Below are 14,755 nucleotides of genomic sequence, written 5' to 3' on the forward strand. Positions count from 1 at the left end.
ATACTCTCTATATCATCTCATCAACTACTATACTTTAATGCAACTCCATACATATGATACCACATATATATGTATATATACACATATATGCATACATACATACATATATACATATATTTATACATATATTACTGTCTATAAATACACACACAGTTGTAAACACATAGACACATATGTATCTCCAGCCAGCTCTCATCTTCTCAAACTTCAGTTCCACATTTTCAACTGCTCATTTGTTTGTCCCATGCACTTCGAATTGAACATGAACAAAAGAAATCTCCTTATCTTTCCCTTTAAAAACACCTTTTCTATTGAACTCCCTATTTTTCCTAGTCACCAGGGATGCAACTCTACCTTCAACTCTTTATTATACTCATCTTACCCATACAATTGTCAAGCTTTGTCGATTCTATTTCCATAGCTATGTCTAATAACCATCCTCTTCTCTGTATCTATTTCTGAACCATTCTAACTCTAGCTCTTATTACCTTGATCCAGACTACTACAATGGCCTTTTATTCACTCTCCCTGAATCTAGGCTCTCCCCAACCTAATTTATTCTCCATTCAGTAGCCAAAGCAACATTCCTAAAGTACATGTTTGAACATGTCATTTTCCTGCTGAATAAACTCCAGTAGTTCCTTACTATCTCTATGATCAAATGTAAACTTTTTTGTTTGTCATTTAAAACCCTTCACAGTCTGACTCTAATTTGCCTTTACAAACTTATTAGATTTTATTCTCCTCTACAAACTAGAGTTCTGCCAAAATAGGCTTATAGTTGTTCTTCACACATAACATTCTATTTCTCATCTCTATCACTTTCCACAAGCTTGGCTCCATGTCTGGAATTCACTCTTTCACTTTCTCCCTTATATCTTTCAAAAATCAAAAAAGTTTCCCTCAAAAATCAACTCAAATCTCATATTCTATTGTTTATGAAGCTTTTCCTAATCCATCCAGTTACAAGTAATTCTCTCCAAAAATAGCCTTGTATTTATTATTTACATTTTATGCTCTTTTTTATATTTTGTTTTATATTTATTTCATGTATATATTTTCTTTAGCAATGATATGCAAGTTATTTGGGTGCAGAGACTACTTAATTTTTGTCACAGTAGTTGAGAAAAGAGAATGCTCAGAACAATTACAATACATAATTTGAGAGAGTCAATGAGAGATTTCTAAAATATAAATGCAGCAGTAAAGATTCACTTAAGATGAAATGGCACATATTTGTAAAAAAAGCTCTTTAGTCCTCCAATTTTGATAAATTCCAGCATATACTTTTCAGAACTATGAACAAAAAAGGTTAATCATAGGAAATATTTAAGGTTGAACCAATAGGACAAAAATAGTACAGCAAATAAGTCAGAGATTCAAGGGTAGAAGAGATGACACTATTAAAATATCTGACAATGAAAATCATTAAGGTAAGTGAGAGGCAGGAAAGAGTTGAAAGAATAGGAGAACAGGGAAGAGGAATAATTCTTCCATTCTGAGATATCTCTTTAATCATAAAGTTATGTATGTATTCCTTTCCCACAAATTCTGTTGGTATCCACAATTTATTTTTAGTTTTGTGCAGTCTCGAGAGATGATGCTTTATTACTAAAGGCTCTATTGTCATGGAAATCTCACCTGGACTTCTGAATCAGCATCAACATGTTGCAACTGAAACCAAGTATCTCTGTTATGATACTTCTGTAAGTCTTCCTTCTGTATGGCCACTTTACCTAAAAACACAAGTCAAAAGAAAAGAAACACAATATAAGATCATGAATCTACCAGCATGGACCAGTTTCATTAAGAGAACACTTCATCCATTCATCATCCAAGATTATTTATTCTAAATGCAGACACCAGTTAAATTACTTGTCTCATAGTCTTTGTTTTACCATGACCTGGTTTTTCCAAAACTCCAGGGACATTTAGATTTCAAAGACTTTACAATGTAACATTTTCAATGTACTTGTGCTCTCCTTATCTTCTTCACAAATCTTACTCCTTTAATTAATAACCTCATTGTCTGACCAATCTTCTTAGTAGTTTGCTACTGAGTGAAAAATATTATATATATGGAAATATGATTAGAAGAATCGCACATGTTTAATCTATATCAGATTGCTTGATGTCTTGGGGAAGGGAAGAGGAAGAAATATTTGGAACATGAAATTTTGTAAAGGTGAATGTTGAAAACTATCTTTGCATGCATTGGGGAAAATAAAATACTATTTAAATATATATATATAGATATATATCAGGATATATATATATATCCTGAACATATGACCAGGGAGAGAAGAGATGGGTATTATTATCATTTTTATATTACAGATCGGAATAGGGGAAACTGGGAGTGAATTGTCATACCAAGAAGGCACAAAATAGTAACTTGAACTTGTATATGAAATTCATCAGTTAGATCACAAATTGACACTTCAAGTTGAGAATGAGGCAATAACAAATGATTTGCTTCCCATGTGGAAAGGTAAATCATATGTGTTCCACATAAGTTTCATTACTTTCAGAGCAATACAGTTATCTGCATTTTAAAAATAAATCCAACTCATATAGCACTTTTAGGGCTGAGGAAGAATGGGGTTCCCTCTAAAATAGTTTCTGTTATTACCTGAACCTGTTATCTTGTATTGAATCACCAGAAGGAAGATGAAGGAAGAGAATACATATTACAACCTCCAGCCTTCCTATATCCCTTGTCATTTATTTCCCAAGATGTCAATCAAACCAGCCAACCATAAGAAGCAATTAATATAATCCTGGAAGCAATCAATGTAATCCTTGTAACATTGGTGTTGGTGGAATTGTGAACTTTCTGGAGAGCAACTTGAAATTATGTTCAAAGGACAAGCAAACTGAGCATATCCTTTCATCCAGCAAAACCAATACTAGATATATATCTCAAAGAGATCATAAAAAAAAGGACCTACATGTAGAAAAATATTTATATCTGCTCATTTCATGGTGGCGAAATATTGGAAATTGAGGGGATAGATGCTCATCAATTCAGGAATAGTTGAAGAAGCTGTGGTATATGAATGCAATGGAAGACTATTGTGCAATAAGAAATGATAAATAGGCAAATTTCAGAGATTTGTACAAACCGATACAAACTGAAATGAGCAGAACCAGAAAACAGCGTATAGAGTATTAGTAGCTGTGTTATGATCAACTAAGAATGACTCGGCTCTTTTCAACAATACAGTGATCTAAGACAAATACAAAGGACTCACAAAGAAAAATGCTATCCATATCCAGATAAAGAAGTGATGGACTCTGCATTAACTCTAGGAAGATCAAGGCATATTTTTTTCACTTAATTATTCTCTTTTGTGTTTTTTTTCCTTTTGATCTGTTTTTTTTCACAACTGTGACTAACATAGATATATGGTTTACATGATAGTACATGTATAATCTATATCAATTTACCTACACATTTTTGGAAGAGGGGAGGGGAGAAAGGAAGGGGAAAAAATTAGAACTCAAAATTGTGTAAAAGTAAATGCTAAAAATTTATTGACATAGAATTGGGGGAAAATAAATTGCTATTTAAAAAAATACATATCCCTTACTAGTTGGCTTCTTTTGGATTGACAGCTCAAGCAGTTAGAAGACATAGGATGATATCTTTAGAGTTAAAAGTTAAAAATCAATTAGCTTAAATGACACCTTTTAGAGATGAGGAAACTGAGGTCCAGAAAGACAGTATTGTGCCCAAGTCATGCAGATCTACTTACTTTAAATTCAGTGTTCCTTTTACTGTACTACATAAACACAACAAATATTGGTAATGTTGCTTGAAAAAAGGAATGATTCATTTCCATTATATTTTATGTAGCCCAAATAATTATTTCCAATGCTCAATTAGTATTAATTTCTTCCAAACAGCCCTAGTCAAAAATGGCATCTAGTAAAGCAGAGGAGAACATCAAATACAATTAAGTGGGAGGGATTTGAGACCATTTAATTTTCCTATCTTTCACATATCCTCAAAGTCCACCATTTTAGAGCAGACATCTGCAGGTAAATGTATGTATAGCCTTTGCTTTTCTAATGGGTAATTTTCCCATTTCATAAAGCAATCCTAGAACATGCTCTATGTAATTTCTTTTGCCTCCAAACAATAGCTGCATGATTCACTGTCATATCTCCACCAAATTATATGCCACAAGTGCATCTGTATTTCATTTTTGGAAAAGGGACACAGCTCACTCAACACTGAGATAGTTAGCACTATTAATTATCTTCATTTAATTGGCTTACACAATAAGTATTTAATTCTCCCTCATCAGAATTCCTTTCTATAACAATGACCTCTACTCATTAACTGGAGTAATCTATCAAATGACATACAAAGAAGAGAAAACAGCACATTAAGGTTACATAAAGTGACTACTTTAAGTAGTTTTAGTGTGGAAGGAAGGAAAGAAGGAAGGAAGGGAGGGAGGGAGAGAAAACAAGGGAAGAGAGGGGAAGGAAAGGGAAGAGAAAAGAAGGGAAGGGAAGGGAAGGGAACAGAAGGGTATAAACAGATAGGCTTAATGTGCAATAGTAGGAAGTGTTAAAAATGGAATATTACTTTGACTCGATTTCTTAACTGCATAGAAATCTAAAGAGAAACAAAAATTACAAGGTCCTTGGTTTTTTTCTGGCCTTGCAATCATGCAATTACAAGTGCATAATGATACACTTTAAGACCCAATCTTAAAATACTTTCCTCCACCCTCCACCATATGCAGAAGATGAGTTTTTCTGGTACATGGTCCCCTCTCCATTCCTCAGATCTTTTGTTCTATCTTACCCTTTGGCTCATTATTCCTTTTGATTGTTTTTTTCCCTATGGCTTTAAAACCTATAACCATTTCCCAGCAATCCCTTCATGCTCTGTTTCCTTTCAGTACTTGAAATAACCCCTAGTTGTGTGCTCTGTCTTTCCTTCACAACTGTCAACCAGGTGCCTAGCCCTTGCACAACTTTGCCTTTTTACCTATTGACAGTTTGGTAAAGTCCTGTCGAAACACAGCCACATCAATCAACAACTACTACTTCATAAAACATCTTTAATGCTTGTTCCTGTTCTGGTGAGATAGAAACAGAAATCTCCAGACTCATCAGTGATCATCAGTGACAACGACACTGCCCTTGAAAATTTTTAATTTAAGCTGTTCAGCTGCAGATGCAGTTGTTTCTCATGTTCATTACCTGAAAACTGAAAATGGAATGGGGAGGACACAAATCTTTGATTTGTGTGTGAATCCTGTAATTTACGGATCATTGGTGTTCTTTAAATGTTGCTCTGAGACAGAATGTGAAGAGCCAACACTCCTACAGCCTTTCAGCAGGACTGTGGGATCTATTTTGATATCCCATGACAAGGCACATATTCTGAGGTGCTTTAAAAATCTGGTCCCACCTCTGTTTCTAAACAGTTGGGTGACCTTGTTAATTAACCACTCAGCCTCGGTGTCCTCTGTCAATGAAGGGGGCTAGAAGCTCTGAAATTAGATAATTATGACATAGAAACAGAGTATTGGGGAAAAAACCCAGCAAGCACCAATAGCATTCCTAAATAGACAACCATTTACCTTTCATCCTGAACTTTTCCACTTCCTGAGCTAAACCTTCAAGGAAATATCAATCAATCAACCAATATATATTATATAAATATTTGTTAAATATCTATTGTATGCCAGATATTGTGATAAGCCCTAGTAATTCAAAAAGAGGCAAAAGACAATTCCTGCCCTCACTCTTTCAAACTAAGGTCTCAAACTAAAAACAAATAATGGATAAACTATGATTTCACCAATCATCTTTTAAAAAAATAACTAGATATGAAAACATTAATAAATATCCTTTCTAATCATTCAAGGCAGTGGAAGCCTACCTTCAGCATTCACAAGCAAATTAAATTGACTTTTATAATCAGGGCCATGTATTTTAATACTATGTGATTGTAACTGGACTGAAAAAAATTCATTTCTGATGTCTCTTTCTCCAGGGTCCTTACTCAAATAACTTCATCTACCTCTCAATTCTTTTATGATCCAAGAGTCTACTAACTTGCACATTCAGTGATCACAGATTTAGAGTAGAAATAAACCTCAGAGAACAATATCTAGTCCAATGTACTTATTGTATACATGAGGAAATGGGATCAGAAAGATGAAATAACTTACCTAAAGTCAGACAAATAATAAGCATCAAAGCTTAAAAGTTGTAAATTCATGAATTTAGTGGAAAAAGGAAAACTTCATCAGCCATCTGAACCAGCTTATTTTACAGATGTGGCAAATGAGTCTCAAAGAAGTTAAATTGTTTGATCAAGGTCAAACAGTAAATATCAAACAAATGCAGAAACTGAACTTAGATTCTCCAAAACCATCTTCTTTTCACTATACCAATACTGTTTCCCCAAGTTATCTCAAAAAAAAAAAAGATAATGAGATTTACACAGAATAACATTTTTTCTTTCACAAACAACTTTTTAAAAATATTGTCTTGGTATAGAGGAGAATAGTGGAAGTGCTTGGAAGCAGTTATTTACAATATGAAGAAATTATTCCCTGGTTTATATCCCATTTATTTTTTGTCACTCTATGTATTCTAGTAAGATAATTTCATATAGCCCCAACACCACTTTATCTTGCCAGCCAAGGGATATATGCTATAAAAGTTTATGTCCTAGAGTGAATACACATGCACAATTAGGCTTTTAAAAAGCTTACTGCATTAATTGATCAATTTAATTAATAAAAAGATTAATTGTAGCTGCCCATCATACCATATAACCTAGGAAAGCTATGCACATCACCCTTCATGAAACTAAATGACAGACTTCAGAATGAGTTACCAAGTTTGGGATTTTTTTAATAAATGTTTGTTATTGTTCTATTTTTTAAATCTGTTTTTCAATGAGTATACTTAACAACTGAGTCCCTAATTAACAAAAAGAAAAGGGGAAGATGACATAGCAAATGGCTCCAGAGGTTGAAGCATATCAGATGTCTGGAATGATAAGCAATAGGTCACCAGGCCTTTAATATGAAGCAACATAAACTAGAATAATTTCTTCAAAATCTCTTCTATGCCTCTAAAGGTTGTGTTTCAAATTCCCTCCAATTTTATGTGATCTGAGGTTTGAGAACTAATTTTCTCAACCTCATTTATTGATGTTTTTAGGGTACTGATTGGGTGCTTCTTGAAGGGGAAAGTCTCCTTTCTTCTAGGCTAAAATTGAACCCAATATCCAGCCATACAGAGAAACTTAAGAAGCATGACCAATGGTAATCAATGCTTTCGCTATGCTCAAAGTGGGTTGAATTAAAATACAAATCCCCCCATCTCAATCCCCAAACCAGTGCATATGGGAAACAGATATCACAGAAATATTACCTTAGATTTTAGATGGTCATTTGCATATTTCTAGCATATCACCAAACTTGGTTGAGGATTTAAAAATTTAGCTTTATGATAAAAGGGCACATTAAAACAAAAAGAATGTTATATTTCAAATTACAACTTGGTACTTTATACCTACTGAAAAAAAATTGAATAAACAGCTCAACCAAAAGAAGGCAACCAAAAAGCATAGGAGGTTAACTATTTTGGGGTAATATAAATCCAACCTAAGGATATTTATTACCTGTAGTAAACCCCACAAGTAATTAAAATAAAGGGTCCCATTTCTTTTTGATGAAGGGTTCCCACCATAGCCCTTCCAGATCTTTACATCTTGTCCAGCCCTTTTCTCTTCTTTTTTTTATTATAGTTTTTATTTAGAAGTTATATGCATGGGTAATTTTATAGCATTGACAATTGCCAAACCTTTTGTTCCAATTTTTCCCCTCCTCCCTCCCCCTTCCTCCCCCTTCCCCCAGATGGCAGGTTGACCAATACATGTTAAATATGTTAAAGTATAAATTAAATACAAAATAAGTATACATGTCCAAACAGTTATTTTGTTGTACAAAAAGAATTGGACTCTGAAATAATATACAATTAGCCTGTGAAGGAAATCAAAAATTCAGGCAGACAAAAATAGAAGGATTGGGAATTCTATGTAATGATTCATAGTCATCTCCCAGAGTTCTTTCCCTGGGTATATCTGGTACAATTCATTCCTGCTCCATTGGAACTGATTTGATTCATCTCATTGCTGAAGATGGCCAACTCCATCAGAATTGATCATCATATAGTATTGTTGTTGAAGTATATAATGATCTCCTGGTCCTGCTCATTTCACTCAGCATCAGTTCATGTAAGTCTCTCCAGGCCTTTTTAAAATCATCCTGGTGGTCATTTCTTACAGAACAATAATATTCCATAATATTCATATGCCGCAATTTATTCAGCCATTCTCCAATTGATGAGCATCCATTCAGTTTCCAGTTTCTGGCCACTACAAAGACAGCCATTTTCTTTAAATCCTCAGTCCAGTCACCTCACTATTCAGTTGAAGGACTAAGGCCCAGAAAACAAAATAGATTTGGTTCAAGGTCACATGGTAAGCAAAGTTAGCATTCAAACACAGATTCTCTCATTGCAAACTTCTTAGCACTAAACTATGGCTGATTTTCTATCTAACCATATTTCTGTAATCAATCAATCAATAAACACTTATTAAGTGCTATGCACTTAGTGTGCCAAATATTGTGTTAAACAGCTAGGGATAAAAAAAGAGGCAAAAAACAATTCCTCTTTTTAAGAAGTTTCCAATCCAAAGGAGAAATAAACTACATGTAAACAAATATATACAAAGCTTTCTTATATACAGAATAAATAGGAAATAATAAATAGAGGGAAGGTACTGGAATTAAGACAGATTGGGAGAAGCTTCTAATGGAAGGTGGGATTTTAATTGGGCCCCAAGGAAAGCCAGAGTTCAGTAGTTAAAGAAAAAAGCATTCCAAGTATGGGAGGCAGCCAGAGAAAAATGTCTCGAGCCAAGATATGAAGTGTCTGTAGCAAGAGGAAGTTGGATCAAAAGAGTTCCAAAGTCCCATCTGGTTCTAGAAGTCATGGAGTCAGGCTAATTACAAGTACTTCAAGGATCTGATTTGTTTAATACAGAACTATGTATAAAAAGACATATAGAAAGGTACTTAGTCAATGCTTTTTTATTGATCCTATTCCTATACAATGCCAAGAAAACCCTAGAAGATGATTTATTATTAAAAATCTTACAACCAATTTTGGGACCCCAGAACTAGATTTGGTGTAGCTCACATAGGATTATGCATAAATCCCAGCAAAGAGTTCCTGAAGACTTTGTTTCTGTTAAGGATTTAAAATGAAAGCTCCAAGAAAACATCCTCTAGAAATACAGCCCTTGGACTAAAAAAATGGACATGTCTAGAATGAAAATTAAGTATATCTAAAGTCTGAAGTAGTCCTAGACTGTTTTCTACAGCTACACAAGTAGGGGCTTGATGATCTTTGAATCACAAGTAAAAGTATACTTTTAGGCCATGCTGAACTACTCTGAATTGGTAAATATTTCAAACTTGGATTCTTCATCTCAGCTTCATGCAAGAAGCAAGCTAACAGTCATGGGGAGGGTGAGAAGGATAGAGAAGGATAAGTAAAGGAGATCTGGAGAAAGAGGGGCAGATAGGGAGACGGAAAAAAAGGGAGAAGAAGAGAAAGGGAGAAGAGAAAATAGTAACCAGATATCTCAGCTGGCATGTATTTATTCCCTCTTCTTAAAATATAAAGCTGTCTAGTATTCTGAAGTGGGCAATGAACATGACAGAGAAAGACCTTCACTAGTCTGAGATAAAAAACAAGCAAAGGGAAAAACTGGGCTAAGATTTCCCCTTCTGCCTGGGTTGGGATGGGTGTCAAGCAGATGTTAAGTAAATACATTCTTTTCAGACATTCCTGTCTGACAACTTGGGATCAAATAATAACCTCATTCCATCCCATTAAGAACTTTTTTTTTTACCTACATGTAAAATAACCTTAAGGAACACACTGAAATTCTTAATATGTGAACAACATAAAGTAAGCTACAGCTGCACTGTTTTTTAACTAAGCTATCCTAGATAGAAAAAAGTGGGTTCCACTATATGCTATTAAATGAGGATTCCCCCATACTCCTCCCACACACAAGTGTTTTCTCCTTTAAACCCAAGATTTAATTGTTTCTAAAATCTCACTTATGACACTACAATATTTTACAAAAGGGCAGGGAGGAGAACGAATGGAGAGACTATGAAGTTGATGACTCAATGTGAAGGAAATGAACCACATGCATGTACTAATAAGTAGTACCTTTAGATTGAAATTTAGATGAAAGTTTAAAGGGGAAAAAAACCTGAAAAATATAGATAAGAGAAAGAACTGATCAGAAAACAGCAATTCCATTGGCATGATTATAGAATCTCCCACTTCCATTAAATAAAGAGTTAAGGGGGAAAAGAGTTAAGGAGAAGATAACATAAATTCTCAATTAGCAGGTATAAAATAGGCTATAGATGGTAAAGAGAAAAAAGCTACAATAAAAACATCACTGTGGTTTTCTCCAGCTTTATATCTACCAAAAGATATATAAAGTCCCTATACCCAACTATCCTATTCAAGAAACAAGACATCTGGCAACTCTGAATTTTATGGTTCATATGGAATGAATGTATTTTAAGCAATCATCTACCTTGTCCTTATTCAACTCTTCCTGGCTGTGTGGTCTTAGGGAGGTCATTTTAGCTCAGTGAGTTCTCATCTATAAAAAGGCTTATAAGCTTATAGCACTTAGCTCCCAGAGTTTTTGTGAGGATCAAATGATTAATAGCATATTAAATGCTAAAAATTTTAAAGCATTATGGAAAATTTTAATATTATTATTATTTCCTATAAAGACAAAATAATGCCATATGCATGATAGTTATTTTTAAAGTTCATAATAAAAATTAATTTAAAAAGCAATAGAAAAAAAGATAGGAGCATTAAATTTATTCTATTTGGCCTCAAAAGACAGAAACAAGAGCAGTGGGTAGAATTTATAGATAGATTTCATTTTAATATAAGGAAGAAATTCCTAATAACTGGAGTTAAGAGGATTATTTTGAAGAAAATGCTTTATAAATTATAAAGAAGTATGGAAATATGAGCTATTACAATTATTATTAAGCTGAAGACTACCTACTTTTAGGAATGCTTTCACACGCATAAGCCATCTACAAAGAAAAAGGGAATCAAGAACCCCAGAAAAAGCATCAGCCAAAATATTTCATTAAAACATGAAATATTTTGACTGGATTAAAAAAATCTAATCATCTTCACATGTAAGAGATACAACTGTGAGTCAGAGCAAAAAGCAAATTAGTCAGAGAAGGGAAAAGGATTTTGAGACAAGGGGGAAAAAGTGACTGAGAGGCTTCTTGCAATAGGATATTATTTCAAAATAATAAGTAATGGAAATATGAAAAACACATTTATTCTATCCATATATAATTAAACAGTAAACAACTTTTCCTACCAAGCAACTAGTTACTTTGCTTAAGATTGTAACATTTAGTGACTCTGGGACAAATAAATGGAAAGGGCATGAGATTGGTCTCTCTCTTTGATCTCCATCATAAAAAGATTGTCTGGCCTTTAAGCAAAACACTTTCATCTATCCATCTCTCCCCTCTCCTTTCTTCTTTCCTTCCTCCCTCCCTCCCTCCTTCCTTCCTTCCCTCTCTCCCTCCCTCTCTTCATCCCTCCCTTCTTCCCTACCTCCCTCTCTTTCTTCCTTCCTTCCTTCTTTCTTTCCTTTCTTCCTTCCTTGTATTTTATACAAGGACAATTTTATACAATAGGACCACTCACTGCTATTCACCATACAATAGATTTATAAGGATGAGATATTATAATATGTATATCCATATATATAATATACCTTGAACTCCCCATATGGGCAATTTTCCTGTGCATGACAAGATATTTTTTTAAATGACACACAAAATCAAACATTAAAGTTAATGGTGAATTCAAATACATAAATTAGATATTTAAAGGTTGCCAGAAATACAATCCAGGGAAATAGACTGTTTTTCATTTTAACTACATATATAACATAAACACACTGATTCTCTTGCCTGAATTGAATAGACACATTAGTTCAGGTCATCTTAAAATAGGTAACAGATGAACCATTAGGACTGTGCAATGAATCTGCAAACTTTTAAATGTCTCGTGAAAAGACCATGATTAAAAAAAAAATCAATGAATGGAAAGTACCGGCAGAATACCTCTGAGGTTTGCAGGAAATCTGCAGGATGAAAAATAGATAATTACCAGGGCTTAGAAAATTGTGGCATCTCTAAAGAACTGGGGGGAAAAGTATCACATAAAGTTGTCTGGGAAGGTTGTCTGCCTTTCCAAGAGTTTACCCTTGTCACTTTTCCCTGCCCATCCTGCCAGATAAAACAAGAATAGAGATTCTCTCAATCTTTCATTTGATTCATCAAGGCATCTCTCCATTTCTTCCATTCCATTCTTTATTCAATCTTGCCTCTCCACACATCACAATTGATTAGCCATAACCATCTAGCTTTTTCAGGTGATTGGACATTTCCTAATTCCAATAGGAACACTGGCATATTGATTTTCAAAAGTGTAAAGATTTAGAGGGAATAAAGATGTTCTTAAATTCATTTAATTAACAGTTTCTGATCATCTATTATGTACAAGCAGAGTTGTGGTGAGAAACAAAACTAAGACACTCATCCAAGAGTAGCTTGCAAGAAAAATAAAAGACATGCAAAAATAAATGCAATAGGGGCAGGTAGGTGGTGTAGTGGATAGAACATAAGCTTTGAAGTCAGGAAGACCTGAGTTCAAATCTAAGCTCAGACACTTAATACTTCCTACCTGTGTGACCCTGGGCAAATCACTTAGCCCCAATTGCCTCAACAAAAAAAAAAATGCAATATATGTCAAAATATGGTAAATGTCATAAGAAAAATATGAACAAAAGGCTATAGAAACTTAAAGGAGGGAGACAGCATTTCTGAATAGAAAAAAATGTTTAATCAAAAAATTAAGAAAAGCTTTGTGGAAAGGGTAATATGCATGTTTGATGATCAGATAGCAGTTTTAAGGAAAAGTGGAGGAGGGTAGAATGGTTATTTGAGGCAGAAAAGATGGCATCATCATCATCGGTTTTTATTTTTATTACCTGTGATTTCATTGGTATAGGGAGTGCCCAAAAAGGAAACTTTCTCTACCAATGAAAAAACCTAATATTCTGTCATTTATAGTCTTAGAGCATGAACCTTGGTTTGTGAAGTTCAATTATAACTGAATTTCAATGAAATTGACTTATTTTTGCAATATTATATTTTTTAATTTTATACACTTAAAAATATCATTCTGAAAAATGGTTTATAGACCTAACCAAATTTTCTAAGGGGTCCATGATATCTCCCCTCAAAAACAATCTCTGTCTTAGGGATCTGTCTGAAGGTACCGAACATTGTGTCAAAGATTTAGAGATCTCAGAGGTCATTAAATTAAACATCCTAATTTTACAGATAATAAAATTTGGGCTGGATAATGTTACTTGACTTCTCCGACATCACACAGCTATAGCTTGAAGCATATGAAAAATAGTTTTTCCTAACTCCAAGCTCAGTTCTCTATCTACTATACATAAGCTCAAGATCATGCAGCGAGTATGTGCCACAGATGGGACTTAAAAGCAAGTATTCTTGACCTGAAGATGCCTTTCTGCCCATTGCTCATTACCTTACCCATAACAGCTGACATTTTGTTTCAAATTTTCAGAGTTTCACAAAGATTTATTTGTTCCTTCCAACAATCTCATGGGGGTAGATGCTATCTTTTTTTAAAAGAAGAAGAAAACAGCCTTAAGAGCTTAAGTGACTTACCCCTACAACTCCTAAGTACTGGAGGCAGGATTTAAACCTTCATAAGCCTTCATAAATTCAGATTCAACATTTTGTCTACCATGCCCCATTGCTTCTCATGAGCAAAGAAAGGGAAATAGAAAGACATGAGAAATTTTAGAAGCTTAAGATAGATTTAAATTGGTATGGATTAAAGAAAAGTAATGAAAAGCAACCTGGAAAAGTACTCCAAATTGTAGTCAAATATTGAACAGACAATGAGCAACCTTTAAAGTTTTTAAGAAAAGAATAGTATGATCAGAAGCTATTAAGCTGGTGGTATCATTAACAGATATAGGGAAGCTAGAAGGAAGTAGAGATTGAGGGGAAAGGGTAGGATGTTGAATTCAATTTTGGTGACTCTGAGGTGCTGATAGAATGTCCAGATGAAATCCATCAAGCAACTAGAAATGGGCATCTGGAGTTTAGGAGAGAGGCTAGAAATATAGCGTTGGGCATCATCTATATAATAGGAAATAATAAAGTTATGAGAGTCAATGATATTATCAATGAAGAATGTACAAGAATTAAGGAGTCTCAAAGGACATAACCTTGGCTAATGCCCATGTTTATTTTTTTTTTATTTTTTACTTTTTTTTATTTCATAGCTTTTTATTTACAAGTTATATGTATGGGTAATTTTACAACATTGACAATTGCCAAACCTTTTGTTCCAATTTTTCCCCTCCTTTCCTCCACCCCCTCCCCTAGATGACAGGATGACCAGTAGATGTTAAATATATTAGAGTATAAATTAGATACACAATAAGTATACATGACCAAACTGTTATTTTGCTGTACAAAAAGAATCGGACTCTGAAATATTGTACAATTAGCCT

The 14,755-nt window shown here is 34.0% G+C and overlaps 1 protein-coding gene across 2 annotated transcripts in view; it reads right to left on the minus strand.

Annotated features, from left to right (window-relative positions):
* The window catches only part of RASA3 (RAS p21 protein activator 3), a 286,768-nt gene that overhangs the window by 126,362 nt on the left and 145,651 nt on the right, over nucleotides 1-14,755 (minus strand). For both annotated transcript variants that reach the window (XM_051984259.1, XM_051984258.1), the window contains exon 4: nucleotides 1,642-1,736. In XM_051984259.1, the coding sequence (XP_051840219.1) occupies nucleotides 1,642-1,736 (95 nt within the window). The remainder of the gene's footprint in view (nucleotides 1-1,641; nucleotides 1,737-14,755) is intronic.

This window comes from Antechinus flavipes, chromosome 3 (genome assembly GCF_016432865.1).
Source record: "Antechinus flavipes isolate AdamAnt ecotype Samford, QLD, Australia chromosome 3, AdamAnt_v2, whole genome shotgun sequence".
NCBI classification, from domain to species: Eukaryota; Metazoa; Chordata; class Mammalia; order Dasyuromorphia; family Dasyuridae; genus Antechinus; species Antechinus flavipes.